The sequence below is a fragment of the Bos indicus genome, chromosome 11 (genome assembly GCF_029378745.1).
Source record: "Bos indicus isolate NIAB-ARS_2022 breed Sahiwal x Tharparkar chromosome 11, NIAB-ARS_B.indTharparkar_mat_pri_1.0, whole genome shotgun sequence".
Taxonomy (NCBI): Eukaryota; Metazoa; Chordata; class Mammalia; order Artiodactyla; family Bovidae; genus Bos; species Bos indicus.
The window spans coordinates 11,993,237-12,010,092 of NC_091770.1; the positions used below are offsets into that span (position 1 = coordinate 11,993,237).

The following is a 16,856-nucleotide window of genomic DNA, read 5'->3' on the forward strand; positions in this document are numbered from 1 at the left end:
TGAGAAATAAGACTGTTATTTAGTTTTTAATCTTTTCTATCAGGAGTTGAGAGGCATTGGTGGGTGGAAAGAGTCATTTTCTTGGCTTGGATTAGTCCATTTGGAGCTTCAGTATACTAAATTATCTGTTTTGGGGGACAAGGTAATGTAATATATCAGAAGTAACTTATAATCAGGAACGGAAGCCTCTCCTTGGAATTTAAGGCTTAGTTTTGAACTGTTAACGATTATGAAGACGTTTTCTTTCCTGGAGTTTGTCAGGAATATGAACACCTATCTGTGATCATAGTTCAGCTTCTGCTGTGGTGTTTGGAGCAAAGTTGAAGAAGTGATGCCTACAATCTACTCTGTGCCTTCTTTATTAGATTCTCTCTAATTTTAGGAAGGAAAGAGCCCCCCCCCCCCCAAAAAAAAAAAAAAATTCCTGTTTCTTAATGGTTTTTCGTCTAAGTAACTTCTGTCATTTGGTTGTGGAAGTGTTTATTTGCTTTTTGGTGTTTTTTTGTGTGTGTGTGTACAGTTTTCATGGAAATCCACTTTATGTGAGATATAACCAGTATCTTAATACATTGTTAGTTCCATGTTCTTGAAACAATAGGACAGTTTAGACTGCTGCAGTGATATATTTTTAAAAGAGAGTGGGTAGTATGGGTTAAAAATATCAAAGGAGCTCAAACTCTGATGGAAGTTGATATAAGAAATTGCTTCATTTCACCCTTAAGTTCAAAATAACTCCCAAAGCATCTGGCTTCACATTTGTAAATGCCCTTTTAAGGATTTTGGTTAGCTGTCATTCAGGAGTAGAGATCACTTAGACCTCATTAACAGACAAATATTCCCTTTGAAAATGACATGATATCTACTGTAATCCTAGAGTGTTTTAATAGTCTCTTCTGTGCTCAGCAATGAAACATTTCAAAAGTGACTGACAGCCAATTGATGTAATTCATGGTGATCTTTTGTGTTGACAGATCTTTAAAAAATCATGGGAAATTACTACTGTACCCAGTGAAGCCGCCTCCTTTTTTTAAAAACTGCCAATATCCTGCAAAACATGACAATTTTCTCTTTGACTGCCACTGTTTTTTATTTCTATAACATGACACGATTCCTCCTTATTATTAGGATTTCTTTTGATAGATAGAATGTGTTCCCTATTGGTAATGCTCATTTTAAAATAGAAAATTTTTGGTTCCCCAAATTAACTCTCTTACTTTTCTAGCTTCCACATCAAGACAACCTTTCCAGTAGCCACATTCCCACTCATGAAGAAGAATGATTTAATGTATAAAATTTAAATTTTTATAGTGATTTTAGTCCTTCTCTGAAGAAGAAACACATTGAAAGGAAGAGGGTAAGAAATCACTTATTTTTGTGGGTGTTTTTCCCTAAAGCACTCTCAAGTTAAAAAGCTGATATTTTGGGTAATTTTATAGGTGACAGAATTTTTTTTCCAAAATTCGAAGTGTCCAAATTCAAACTATCGAATAAATGGAAAGGACCTGGGTATGTGCTAAGTTGCTTCACTCGTGTCTAATTCTTTGAGACCCCATGGACTGTAGCCCACCAGGCTTCTCTGTCCTTGGGGATTCTCCAGGCAAGAATACTGGAGTGGGTTGTCATTCCATACCCCAGGGTATCTTCCTGACACAAGGATTGAACCCATGTCTCTTATGTCTCCTGCATCGGCAGTTGTGTTCTTTACCACTACCCCTACCTGGGAAGCCCAACCCTGGGATCGAACCCAGGTCTCCCACACTGCAGGCAGATTCTTTACTATTTGAGCCACCAGGAAAGCCCAGAAAGAGCCTAATGATTAATATGAACTTGTCTGATGAGTTTTGGGAAATAGTAAAAGACAGTCCCATTGTTGCCCTAACTTATCTTTCTTGGAACTCAGTCTTTTATCTTTGCCATTATATTTCAAAAGTAGCTGTTTTTGGCTGATCCTTAGTGGGTAGAAGTTACCTTTTCCCTTACTTGAATCTATTACTAAAGCATTATTATGAGTTGACATGTATTTTTGGAGAATGAATTGTGTATTTGGCCCTGTGCTGTGTGCTGTTTGAGGAGGTTGTTGTTGTTCAGTCGTGAAGTCATGTCCGACTCTTTGAGACTGCTTGGACTGCAACACACCAGGCTTCCTGTCCTTCGCTATCTCCTGGAGTTTGCTCACATTCGGGTCTGTTGAATCAGTGATGCTAGTATCTAACCATTTCACTCTCTGCCACCCCCTTCTCTTTTGCCTTCAAGCTTTACCAGCAGCAGGGTCTTTTCCAATGAGAAGGTTTTTCAATCAGGTAGCTATAGTATTGGAGCTTCATCTTCAGCATCAGTCCTTCCAATGAATATTCAGCATTGATTTCCTTTAGGACTGATTGGTTTGATCTCCTTGCTGTCCAAAGGACTCTCAAGAATCCTCTCCAGCACCACAATTTGAAAGCATCAATTCTTCAGCCTTCTTTATGGTCCAACTTTCACATCCATATATGACTACTGGAAAAACCATAGTTTTGACTATATGGACCTTTGTCAGCAAAGTGATGTCTCTGCTTTTGAATACACTGTCTAGGTTTATCATCAGTTTCCTTCCAAGGAACAAGTGTCGTTTAATTTCATGGCTGCAATCACTGTCTGCTGTGATTTCGGTGCCCAAGAAAATAAAATCTGTCACTCTTTCCACTTTTTCCCCTTCTATTTGCCATGAAGTGATGGGATGGGATGCTATGATCTTAGTTCTTTGAATGTTGAGTTTTAAGCCAGCTTTTTCACTCCTCTTTTACCTTCATCAAGAGGCTCTTTAGTTCCTCTTCACTTTCTGCCATTAGAGTGTTATCATTGGCATATCTGAGGTTATCGATATTTCTCTCAGCAATCTTGATTCTAGCTTGTGTTTCATCCAGCTTGGCATTTCTCATGATGTACTCTGCACATAAGTTAAATAAGCAAGGTGACAATACACAGCCTTGGTGTACTCCTTTCCCAGTTTTGAACCAGTCTGTTGTTCTGTGTCTGGTTCTAACTGTTGCTTCTTGACCTGCATACAAGTTTCTCAGGAGACAGGTAAGATAGTCTGAGACGTACTCACATCTCTCTAAGAATTTTCCACAATTTGTTGTGATCCATACAATCAAAGGCTTTAGTATAGTATTTCTGACTATGGTCCTATTAATAATTTAATTTAATATTCCACAGCATAATACAGTCACTTTTACTGAAGTACAATTCTATCTTTTAAACATTGTTTTCGAATATCATTTGATTTAAAAATGTGTAGTACCTCCCTTCATCTTTAACTCCAGTTTTCCCCTTCTGTCATCTACTTACTTCTCTGGATTATTATCTCACTAGACTAAAAGAGGATGCAAGTTCATTCATAGCCTTAAACACCAAAACTCCCCTGCCTACCACAACCCCACCCCTAGACATATTCTTGTGAAAATGAAAAGTTAAAGCTGTAGAAAAGAAAAGTAAAAAAGGTTCCCTTTTACTTTCTCTTTGTATTTCTTTTTGGGGAATGTAAATAGTTTTTTTTTTCAATATAAATGTATTTATTTTAATTGGAGGTGAATTACTTTACAATATTGTATTGGTACATAGTAGGTATCAGTCATTAAAAATTTTAACTTAATTTTTTACATAAGGTAGAATCAAAGAATGGAGATGTATGGTTGATGTCAGCCCCTGAATCTGATAGTTCAGCCTAGTATACATAAAAATGTAGTACTCCAGGGCTGCCATCTTAAGCTTATGCTAAAAGGCACTGGCTGAAATCATTAAGATGAGACCATAATTTGAAGGTTGATGACTTGGATTTGAATCCCAGTTTAATTTCATTTTTTGTTTCTCTTATGGTAGAATGGAAGTAATAAGTATGCCCACTTAACTTACTTCTTCAGGTTGCTAGGAGGGTGATGTAAGAAAATGAACTGTAAAGTGGTTTAGAAAGTTTAATTCTACAGACAGCAGTTTTCTTTCTCATCTTGCTCTCGAAGAAATTTAGAGATGGCTTTTTATCATCAGTACTGCCTTCTTTAAGGATCTCTTCTGTAAGAAAAGGAAAATAGTATTAACAAAAGAATATTTAGTCTTCATAATAAGTGTGAGTTAGAAATTATTATTAATATTTTACAGGTAAATAAATAGGCTTAGAGAAGTCAAGAAACTTTGTCAGTATCAATAATTTGTAAGTAGTTGCTCCCTGGTTTCTCTGATTCCTGTGCTCATATTTTTTTCTTTCATAGAAACTGATGTAGTTTATTTATATATTGCAACTGTTCCAAAATTCCTATGTTCACTGTGCCTTATTTTGAAACTTACTGTCCTTTACTGTCTTATTCTTTTAATAGGAGTTTATTTTATTCATTTGGCAATTATTTATTTCCAGGTTGTGTGCTAAATACTATCAGTTTTTTATCTTAGCCTAGTCTTTATTTTGAACCAAAGATATGAGTTTAAAATAGTGACATTTACTCCTATAGTTGGGGGAAATGCTAGATTCTTTGGGAAGTCAGGGAAATCTTCATAGAGGAAGTGATACCTATCCTGTGCTTTCACTTTAACATTTACAGAATACAGATGGCCTCTGCCATTATGCCTTTTATTTTTCTTATACCAGTAGATTCATAATGAGCCATGCATCCAAGGTTAAATAGTCAAATGACCCTTACATGTTCTTGTTATTTTCTAGCTTGTCCAGATTATTATCAATACAACACACTTGGAGAAATCCTGTAAGTACTTGGAAGAATTTATCACCAATATCACTAATGTCCTTCCAGAGACAGTCCACACTACCAAGCTGTATGGCACCACGACTTTTAAGGTGAGAAAGTCCTGCAGTACTATAGAAGTGCTTCTGGTGTGCTGGGGCTTTATACCTAACCTTGCTTTGTTTCTCTCATAAGTCATACATGGTCTTGAGAATAAGTCCTTATTATTTCCTTAGGAAAACAAATACCCATGCCTGTTTTGGGGTGTTTAAACTAAAAAGGGTCTATGGTTGTATTCACTGAATCTTCCTTATATTTCATATGTAAAAATGACTGTTTTCCTCTATTGACTGCCTGGCATTCAAGAAGTCTTAAGTTTGGTCTAGAAAATGGTGGTTATAGCTGAAATCAACAGCAATTAAAATTTAAATTTAGCCACCTTCTCTTCTCTGTGTCCTATTTCTAGTCTTTTTTTTTTTTTTTTTACCTTACTAGAACATGTATGTTTTAGGATTCTGTTGTTATTATTTGATGATTTCAGTTTTCGAGCAAATATATGTTTTGAAATCCAGAAGTTGATATGAATTAGATATAAAATTATAGAATTGAAATTTTTTTTCTCTATTTCTCTTTATTGGTACCTTCCCTTGAGAATAGATTTAAGAGTACAAATCAAATTTGATTCATGTTGCTTATTATATTTTATGAGATATAAAAATTGTTGGTATGATCTACTTTTTTCTGTTCTAAGAAAAAAGATGTGAAAGAACCTGCCCAAAGCAGTCTTGAGAGAGAAGAACAAAGCTAGAAGCATTACACGATCTGATTTCAAAATGTATTATAAAGCTATAGTAATCAGAACGGTATAGTATTGACATAAAAACAGAGATACAGATCAATGGAACAGATTGCAGAGCCCAGAAATAAACATGCATATATGGTTAATTAATTTATGACAAAATGGCCAAGAATGTATAATGAGGAAAGGATGGCCTTTTCAAAAAAGTAAATCAAAACCACAATGTGATAATGCATCACACATGTTAGAATAGCTATCAGTAAAAATACAAGAGATGATAAATACTGGTGAGGATATGGACTAAAGGGAACACTTGTACACTGTTGGTAGGAATGTAAATTGGTATAGCCATTATGGAAAACAGTATGGAGGTTCCTCAAAAAATTACAAATAGAGCTTGTAATTTCTTGAAGAATCATATGATCTGGCAATTCTGCTTCTGGGTGTGTATTCAAAGAAATTGGAAAATTGTATTTCAGAGTTATATATAGTTCCATGTTCATCGCAGGAATAATCACAATAGCTATGACATGGAAACAGTCTTCAGATAAGTGGATAAAGAAATGTTTTATATATATATATATATATATATACACACACAAACATATATTCTCCATATATGTATTGATATTGATATGTGTATATATATGAATATTATTCAGTTATGAAAAATAAGAACATCCTACCATTTGTGATAATGTAGATGGACCTAGAGGGCATTATGCTAAGGAAAATAAGCCACACCAAGAAGGACAATTACTGCCTTTATATGAAGAATATTTTTAAAAAATTAGTAGAAAAGTGGTTGCTAGGTACTAGAAGAGTGGGTTAGGCAATAGAGAGAAGTTGGTAAGGAGGAACAGACTTTCAGCTTTAAGAGGAAAAAGAGTTAAGGATCTAATGTAAAGCATGATTCCCATAGTTGATAGTACTGTATTGTTGCTAAGAAAATAGAACTTAAATGTTCTTATAGAATAAAAAGTAATATGAGGTGATGAGTATGTTAAATAACTAGATGATGGAAAAGAAATACTCTCACAATATATATGCGTGTTAGATCACCACAATGTATGGTTTTAAATATCTTATGATTTTGTTTTCAGTGAAGCTGAAAAAAAGGAAAAAATGGGATGTGTAACAACTGGTGTATTCTTTCTCTATGTTTATCATTACATTGACTGCTAGATGAATTACACATTTATGATGTGACCTTGGGTTATTTCAAATTATCTATAAAATTACTTACAATAGAATTCATTATACATGATTTATATTTGTAGCTTGTGAACTTTTCAATAATGTCTCATTGTATTAATATTGACTCTCTTTTAGTGATGGATACTGAGCGACTTCACTTTCACTTTTCACTTTCATGCATTGGAGAAGGAAATGGCAACCCACTCCAGTGTTCTTGCCTGGAGAATCCCAGGGACGGGGGAGCCTGGTGGGCTGCCTGCCGTCTATGGGGTCGCACAGAGTCTGATACGACTGAAGTGACTTAGCAGCAGCAGCAGCAGACTTACTTTATAAAGAGGCCCCAAGTATTAATATGAAAATATGACAAGAGATTTAAGAGTTTTAGGATGACTTTCCTTAGGTAATTTAATAGGAATTATAAATATTCTTAAATATTATCATTATTATGGAACATGGGCAATAATTTTATCAAAAAGTATTTCTACATGATTTCTACATGTGGAATCTAAAATTTCTCCTTGAAAGAAAACGAGGTAGGGACTTACAGTTGAGTGTTGAATAGAAAATAGGAGAGAGAATGTGATGTGCATTTATAGTTGTTTACCCTATGTATGTTATATAATTACATACATATGTATGTACGAATATGTAATATGTACTACTATTCTTCCTCTAATCCATTTCAATTTTCTTATTTCAAGGGCTTTTCAAATTATGGTTAGAAATCCTCCCAGAGGATGACTTGTGTATTTTGTTGTTGTTCCAGCATTAAAATTGCTGAGGGAAAATTAAAGGCAGACAGGAAGGCATAGAGGTTGAGCATCCAGTTAAATACTTAGTAAAGGAGAAGTTCTGGAGACCACTAAAGGTCATGTTGACAGTGCTTATTGGAAACACTGATTGCTTAAAACACATTGAAAGTTTATTTTTACCAGGACTGTTTCAAAGCAGCTAACCCAGAACTCAGTATAAACATGGCAATTATAAGAGCTTCATATTGTGTATTTTCCTAAGCTACTGTTTCCAGAAAACTTCTCCTAGCAGATGGAAACCTTAATGCTGAAAATGGGGCAAAAATAATCAGAAGGTCTTCAAGGTATTTTCTTGCAGAGTTCCTTCTTGTTTTTACCATATGTGACCTAATCAAGCTGATATTCTTAGCTTTCCTTGTTTATAAGAATTCCCTCACTCACTGACAATATAAAATGAAGGTATTTTACATCACAAATATTGCCTGTGTACCTACTATTAAATAAGGTAGATTTTTGGGTAGAAGAAGAGAAAATACTTAGTCCTTTAATTTAGAGTTTATAATCCATAGGGAAGACAGTCACTGTAAATTTTGTAAAGAACTGTGCAAAAAAAAAAAATGCTATAATAATACAATAAATACATTAAACTTCTCCATTTTCTTAAAGTTTTTATAAAGCATTGGTTACATACCAGGCAATAAACCAGTGTCCTGGCTTGACATAGCTTGTATTCTAGTGGTGATAGATGGCACACAAACAAAAAATTTAATATAATGTCAGGTAGTGTTAAGAACTAGGAAGACAAAGAAATGATCTGAATGAAATCAGAAATTGAATCACTTGGATTTCTAATAGATAAGCATTCTAGTCGGAGCTAGGGCTTGCTAGGTGGCTCTAGTGGTAAAGAACCCACCTGCCAATGCAGGACATGTAGGAGATGTGGGTTGGGAAGATCTCCTGGAGGAGAGCATGGCAACCCACTCTGTCCAATAGTATCCCATGGACAGAGGAGCCTGACAGGCTGCAGTCCATACTGTCTCAAAGACTCGGACAAGACTGCAGTGACATAGCATGCACTCATGCATGCACGTCAGAAGTTACAGTATAGTTCAGTTCAGTTCAGTCACTCAGTCGTATCTGACTCTTCGCAACCCCAAGAATCACAGCACGCCAGGCCTCCCTGTCCATCACCAACTCCTGGAGTTCACTCAGACTCACGTCCATCCAGCCATCTCATCCTCTGTCGTCCCTTTCTTCTCCTGCCCCCAGTCCCTCCCAGCATCAGAGTCTTTTCCAATGAGTCAACTCTTCGCATGAGGTGGCCAAAGTACTGGAGTTTCAGCTTCAGCATCATTCCCTCAGAAGGAATCCCAGGGCTGATCTCCTTCAGAATGGACTGGTTGGATCTCCTTGCAATCCAAGGGACTCTCAAGAGTCTTCTCCAACACCACAGTTCAAAAGCATCAATTCTTCGGCGCTCAGCCTTCTTCACAGTCCAGCTCTCACATCCATACATGACCACAGGAAAAACCATAGCCTTGACTAGACGAACCTTTGTTGGCAAAGTAATGTCTCTGCTTTTGAATATGCTATCTAGTTTGGTCATAACTTTCCTTCCAAGGAGTAAGCATCTTTTAATTTCATGGCTGCAGTCACCATCTGCAGTGATTTTGGAGCCCAAAAAAGTAAAGTCTGACACTGTTTCCACTGTTTCCCATCTATTTCCCATGAAGTGATGGGACCAGATACCATGATCTTCGTTTTCTGAATGTTGAGTTTTAAGCCAACTTTTTCACTCTCCACTTTCACTTTCATCAAGAGGCTTTTGAGTTCCTCTTTACTTTGTGCCATAAGGGTGGTGTCATCTGCATATCTGAGGTTATTCATATTTCTCCTGGCAATCTTAATTCCAGCTTGTGTTTCTTCCAGTCCAGTGTTTCTCATGATGTACTCTGCATATAAGTTAAACAAGCAGGATGATAATATACAGCCTTGACATACTCCTTTTCCTATTTGGAACCAGTCTGTTGTTCCATGTCCAGTTCTAACTGTTGCTTCCTGACCTGCATACAAATTTCTCAAGAGGCAGGTCAGGTGGTCTGGTATTCCCATCTCTTGCAGAATTTTCCACAGTTTATTGTGATCCACACAGTCAAAGGCTTTGGCATAGTCAATAAAGCAGAAATAGATGTTTTTATGGAACTCTCTTGCTTTTTTGATGACCCAGCGGATGTTGGCAATTTGATCTCTGATTCCTCTGCCTTTTCTAAAACCAGCTTGAACATCAGGAAGTTCACGGTTCACGTATTGCTGAAGCCTGGCTTGGAGAATTTTGAGCATTACTTTACTAGCATGTGAGATGAGTGCAATTGTGCGGTAGTTTGAGCATTCTTTAGCATTGCCTTTCTTTGGGATTGGAATGAAAACTGACCTTTTCCAGTCCTGTGGCCACTGCTGAGTTTTCCAAATTTGCTGGCATAGTGAGTGCAGCACTTTCACAGCATCGTCTTTCAGGATTTGAAATAGCTCAACTGGAATTCCATCACCTCCGCTAGCTTTGTTCGTAGTGATGCTTTCTAAGGCCCACTTGACTAAGGATGGCTGGCTCTAGATGAGTTATCATATCGTGATTATCTGGGTCATGAAGATCTTTTTTGTACAGTTCTTCTGTGTATTCTTGCCACCTCTTCTTAATATCTTCTGCTTCTGTTAGGTCCCTACCATTTCTGTCCTTTATCGAGCCCATCTTTGCATGAAATGTCCATTGGTATCTCTAATTTTCTTGAAGAGATCTCTAGTCTTTCCCATTCTGTTGTTTTCCTCTATTTCTTTGCATTGATCGCTAGGGAAGGCTTTCTTATCTCTCCTTGCTATTCTTTGGAACTCTGCATTCAGATGCTTATATCTTTACTTTTCTCCTTTGCTTTTTGCTTCTTTTCTTTTCACAGCTATTTGTAAGGCCTTCCCAGACAGCCATTTTGCTTTTTTGCATTTCTTTTCTATGGAGATGGTCTTGATTCCTATCTCCTGTACAGTGTCACGAACCTCATTCCATAATTCATCAGGCACTCTATCTATCAGATCTAGTCCCTTAAATCTATTTCTCACTTCCACTGTATAACCATAAGGGATTTGATTTAGGTCATACCTGAATGGTCTAGTGGTTTTCCCTACTTTCTTCAATCTAAGTCTGAAGTTGGCAGTAAGGAGTTCATGGTCTGAGCCACAGTCAGTTCTTGGTCTTGTTTTTGTTGACTGCAATGAGTTTCTCCATCTTTGGCTGCAAAAAATATAATCAATCTGATTTCAGTGTTGACCATCTGGTGATGTCCATGTGTAGAGTCTTCTCTTGTGTTGTTGGAAGGGGGTGTTTGCTATGACCAGTGCATTCTCTTGGCAAAACTCTATTAATCTTTGCCCTGCTTCATTCCGTATTCCAAGGCCAAATTTGCCTGCTACTCCAGGTGTTTCTTGACTTCCTACTTTTGCATTCCAGTCCCCTATAATGAAAAGAATAACTTTTTTGGGTGTTAGTTCTAAAAGGTCTTGTAGGTCTTCATAGAACCGTTCAACTTCAGCTTCTTCAGTGTTACTGGTTGGGCCATAGACTTGAATTACTGTGATATTGAATGGTTTGCCTTGGAAATGAGCAGAGATCATTCTGTCGTTTTTGAGATTACATCCAAGTACTGCATTTCGGACTCTTTTGTTGATCATGATGGCTACTCCGTTTCTTCTGAGGGATTCCTGCCCGCAGTAGTAGATATAATGGTCATCTGAGTTAAATTCACCCATTCCAGTCCATTTTAGTTCACTGATTCCTAGAATGTCGACATTCACTCTTGCCATCTCTTGTTTGACCACTTCCAATTTGCCTTGATTCATGGACCTGACATTCCAGGTTCCTATGCAATATTGCTCTTTACAGCATCAGACCTTGCTTCTATCACCAGTCACATCCACAGCTGGGTATTGTTTTTGCTTTGGCTCCATCCCTTCATTCTTTCTGGAGTTATTTCTCCACCCATCTCCAGTAGCATATTGGGCCCCTATTGACCTGGGGAGTTCCTCTTTCAGTATCCTATCATTTTGCCTTTTCATACTGTTTATGGCATTCTCAAGGCAAGAATACTGAAGTGGTTTGCCATTCCCTTCTCCAGTGGACCGCATTCTGTCAGACCTCTCCACCATGACCCGCCCATCTTGGGTTACCCATAGTAGAAGGTATTATGTAGTCAAGGTGATCAGTATGCAGAGGGGTCAGTCTGGCAATGCTGTATGTATCATTTGTGGTAGGAATGGTAAGAGACAGGATTTCGAATCATATGATTTCTGGATTTTAGGCCACAGTAAGGAGAAGGCGATGGCACCCCACTCCAGTACTCTTGCCTGGAAAATCCCACGGACGGAGGAGCCTGGTGGGCTGCAGTCCATGGGGTCGCTAAGAGTCGGACACGACTGAGCGACTTCCCTTTCACTTTTCACTTTCATGCATTGGAGGACGAAATGGCAATCCACTCCAGTGTTCTTGCCTGGAGAATCCCAGGGATGGGGGAGCTGGTGGGCTGCCGTCTATGGGGTCACACAGAGTCGGACATGACTGAGGTGACTTAGCAGCAGCAGCAAGTATTTTTTATTTTATTTGAAATGAAATGTGAGGCCATAAGAAGACTGGAAATGGTGGTGATAACCTGATTTTATAATGGGTAACACTGGTGGCAATGTGGAAAATATATGATAGGTCAAGAAGAGTGGAAGAAGGCGCCCAGTCGGAAGGTCATTACAATAGTCTAGGTAAGAGAGACTGATCATCTGGACTATAGTGGCAGGGATAGAAGTGTAAAGAAATATTTTTGAAGGTAGAGATGGCAAGTTTTACCGCTAGATTGGGTATGAGGTTATAAGAGAAAGCATGGAGTCAAAAATTATTCTAAGATATTTAAGCTAAGCAAACTAGATGAGTAGTGATGCTGTTACCTAAGATAGGGAACAGTGAGAAAATAACAGGTTTGGGGAGTGGCAGTAGAATCAAGATTTCCATTTTTAATATATTATGTTTGAAGTATTTAGTAGTCATTTATCATAGAGATATTAATTTGACAGGATAAAGTCATGCTGCTAGACTTAGCACGACTTCAGTCGTGTCCGACTCTGTGCAACCCCATAGACGGCAGCCCACCAGGCTCCCCCGTCCCTAGGATTCTCCAGGCAAGAACACTGGAGTGGGTTGCCATTTCCTTCTCCAATTCGTGAAAGTGAAAAGTGAAGGTGAAGTCACTCAGTCATGTCCGACTCTTCGCAACCCCATGGATTGCAGCCCACCAGGCTCCTCCGTCCATGGGACTTTCCAAGCAAGAGTACTGGAGTGGGGTGCCATTTCCTTCATAGTTGTACATAAAACTTTAAAACTTATATATATATAAAGATGGTATTTAATACCATGGATCTGGCTTTCTGCTGGGAATTGAATATAGATAGAGAAAAGCTGAAGAACTGGGAAGCCTGCAGTCCACAGGGTTGCAAAGAGTCAGACTCTTGCTAAGTCAGACTTAGCAACTGAATAGCAACAACCAAAGAAAAACTATGAGGTTTGAGCTCTAAGGAAAATCAACTTTAACAGATCTAGAAGAGGTGAATGGTACTTATCCCAGGTATGAAACTTTCAAGGAGGACTTACCAGAAAAGGCTTAGTAGGAGGTGTCCAACAGGAGTATCTTTGGACCTGCAGAATGTATCCAGAGAAAGGATGAGGAAGGGATAAGAGACATTTTTAGGTGAGGCAACTTCATGTACAAAAATGAAATAATGAAATAAAATTGTACATGTTCCATGTCAAATAAAGGGTAGCAATGACTTATCGAAGTAGGTAAATGTCAATATGTGAAGCACTGTGCTTTATAATGATAGATAATTTGGATTTCATCCTAATAAAATCTTTGAGAGACTTTAAGCAAGGGTATGTCACAATTTAAAAAATAATTGTTTATTTTGCTTAATTAGAAGGAAGGAAAAGGACACTTCCCTGGTGGTCCGATTGTTAGGAGTCCTCCTTGCGGTGCAGGGAGTGCGAATTCAATCCCTGGTTGGGGAACTAGAGTCCCTATGCCTCAGAGCAACTAAGCTAACTCCATGCACCACAACTAAGACCTGAGTCAGCCAAATAAACAAATAAATGTTAAAAAAAAAAAGGAAGGAAGGAAAGAAGGAGACAGGAAGGAACTATTGAAAAAAGGATAAAGAGCAGAAAGGAAAGGAGAACAGAAGGAAAAAGCAAGGAATAAATAAATCACAGTTACTTGAAATTCATAATCAGAAGAAATGAATTATATCTCCAGCATATGTTGTATAACTCTATGCTAATAAATTTGAAGATCTATTAGAAAATGTGTGATTAATAAATGATACAAGAAAATACAGAAGATTGGCATAACTATGAAAGAAATGAAAATATTGTTAAGTATTTCTTGAAAAGAGGATGGAGTCGCATGATTTTATAAGGGAATTCATTTATGCTTTCATGAAACAGATAACGCCTGTATAATTTAAAATACTCTAGACTATAGAGAAAAAAGGAAAATATGTCAGTTAATTTTTGTGAAGTCAACTTAGCAATGATTCAAAAACTAGAGAAACCACAAAAAGCCCTGAACAATTAAAGACAAATATTATGTGAAAATCATAAATAATAAAATATCAAACAAGATCTGGAAGTGCATAGAAAATAGGGATAAATAGGTTATGAATGCAATGATGATTAGTACTAGAAAATTATATAAAATTATTCACTACTGTAATAGATCAACTGAGAAAAAAGGCATGAGTATTTAAAAAGGTATTTATTAATATATAAGACAGATTTTATTCTCTTGGGCTCCAGAATCACTGCAGATGGTGACTGCAGCCATGAAATTAAAAGACCCTTGCTCCTTAGAAGAAAAGTTATGACAAATCTAGCCAGCATATTAAAAAGCAGAGAAATCACTTTGCCAACAAAGATCCATACAGTCAAAACTATAGTTTTTCCAGCAGTCAAGTACAGATGTGAGAATTGGATCATAAAGAAGGCTTAGTGCCAAAGAATTGATCCTTTCCAATTATGGTGCCGAAGAATACTTTTGAGAGTCCCTTGTATTCCAGGAGATCAAACCTGTCAATCCTAAAAGAAATTAACTCTGAGTATTTGTTGGATGGACTTAAGCTGAAGCTGAAGCTCCAGAACTTTGGCTGCCTGGTGTGAAAAGCCAACTCATTGGAAAAGACTCTGATGCTAAGAAAGAATGAAGGGTAAAGGAGAAGGGGTGACAGAGGATGAGATGGTTAGATTGCAATGACCAACTCAGTGGACTTGAATTTGACCAAACACTGAGACATAGTGAGGGACAGAGGAACCTGGTGCACTGCAGTCCATGCGGCTGCCAGGGGTCAGACACGACTTAGCAACTGAGCAACAATACCAGCTTATGTAAGACCACATCTCTTCCTGGTAAAGTCTCTTAGTAAACCCCTCTATCAGCAATTGACAGATTATTAGCAGAAAATTAGTAAGGCTGGGGTTTAACTGACTGGTGCTGTCGATCAGCTGGATCAAATTGACATTTGTAGAATATTTCATCTAATAACAACATAATACATATTCTTCTCAAAAGTCATAAGAACGTTCACCAACACAGATTATGTTCTGGGTATTAAAACACATCTTAAAAATTTTAAAGAATAAAAATCATATGAAACTTGCTCTCAGGCCAAATGGTATTAAACTCTAGAAATAAATAATAGAAAGATAGATAGAAAATCCTCAAATATTTGGAGATGAACCTACACACTTTAGAAAAACACGAGTCCAAAAAATTTTTTTTCAAGAGAGATTAAGAAAGACTTCAAATTATATTATATGACCCCCATGAACTGTAGCCCATTCCTCTGTCCAAGCAATTCTCCAGGCAGCTAAACTGGAGTGGGTAGCCATTCCCTTCTCCAGGGGATCTTCCCAACCCAGCAATCAAAACCCAGGTCTCCTACATTGCAGGTGGACTCTTTACCATCTGAGCCACCAAGGAAGCCTAAAATAAAGTGTAACTTATTAAAATTTGTGGCATCAGTGAAAGCACTGCTGATAGAGAAATTTATAGCATTAATCACATAAATCAGAAAATAAGAAATTTCAAAGTCAATAATCTAAGATTCTGCTTTAGGAAACTAGGGAAGGAAGAACTAATTAAATCTGAAATAGCCAGAAGAAAAGAAAGTTAGAATAGAAATCATTGAAAACAGAAAGGCAGGGGGAAGGAGGGTTCGGGATGGGGAATGCGTGTGTGCCTGTGGCCGATTCATTTTAATGTAGGGCAAAACCAATACAATATTGTAAGTTAAATAATAAAAAAAAAAAAAAAAAGAAAACAGAAAGGCAAAGGAGAAAACCAATGAAATCAAATACAGATTTTTAGAAGCATCAATAAAATTGATAAACTTTGAGTTAGGCTGACCAATAATAAAAGAGAGAAGATACAAGTTATTAATATCATAAATAAAAAAGGGGCCATCACTAGTGATTCAGTGGATTAAAAGATTAACAAGGGCATATTATGAACAACTCTGTACCCACAAATTGATAGTCTACATAAATTGAACAAATTATTTCAAAGACACAATTTACCAAAACTCAAAAAATGATACTCTAAGTACCCTTATATCTATTGAAGAAATTGAATCAATAATTAATAGCTTTTCAAAATAGAATTAATATGTTACCAATATCCAGACTATCCAAAGTGACCTGCAGATTCAATGCAATCCTTATCAAAATGATTATTTTTAATAGTATGATATTTTTATAGAAACTTAAAAATCAATATTAAAATCTGTATGAAAGTTCAACAAACTCTGGAAATTCAAAACAATCATGAGGAAGAACAAAGCTAGAAGAATCACACTTCATGATTTCAAATTATATTATAAAGCTATTGTAATCTAAACAATATGGTATTGGTATAAAAGCAAACATATTTATCAATGAAACAGATGGGATCGCCAATACATATATCACTTGTATATATCTCCAATACATATATGGGATCTCCCATACATATATGGTCAAGTGATTTATGACAAAAGGGCCAAGAAATACAATGAGGAAAGGATAGTGTCTTCAATAAGTGGTTTTGGTAAAACTGGATAGCCATATGCAGAAAGAATGAAACTGGATCTCTATCTTATATCATAGGCACAGATTGACACAAAATGGATTATAAACTTGAATGTAAGACTGAATCCATAACACTCCTAGAAGAAAACTTAATGTGTAACTTCTTTGACATTGATCTAGGAAGTGATTTTTTGGAATTTACAACAAAAGGAAAGGCAATAAAATGCAAAATAAACAAGTGGGACTTCTGTGTG

General features: G+C 36.9%; 1 protein-coding gene and 1 long non-coding RNA gene across 5 annotated transcripts in view; one reads left to right on the top strand and one right to left on the bottom strand.

Moving 5' to 3' along the window:
* EXOC6B (exocyst complex component 6B) overlaps window positions 1–16,856 on the top strand; it is a 722,047-nt gene that overhangs the window by 443,526 nt on the left and 261,665 nt on the right. For all 4 annotated transcript variants that reach the window (XM_070798075.1, XM_070798078.1, XM_070798076.1 and 1 more), the window contains one exon: window positions 4,691–4,825. In XM_070798075.1, coding sequence (XP_070654176.1) covers window positions 4,691–4,825 — 135 coding nt within the window. The remainder of the gene's footprint in view (window positions 1–4,690; window positions 4,826–16,856) is intronic.
* LOC139185625 (uncharacterized) overlaps window positions 3,910–16,856 on the bottom strand; it is a 104,560-nt gene continuing 91,613 nt past the window's right edge. The window contains exons 3-4 of the long non-coding RNA XR_011569130.1: window positions 13,138–13,182; window positions 3,910–4,047 (exon numbers count right to left, since the gene is read on the bottom strand). This is a non-coding gene — a long non-coding RNA (uncharacterized lncRNA). The remainder of the gene's footprint in view (window positions 4,048–13,137; window positions 13,183–16,856) is intronic.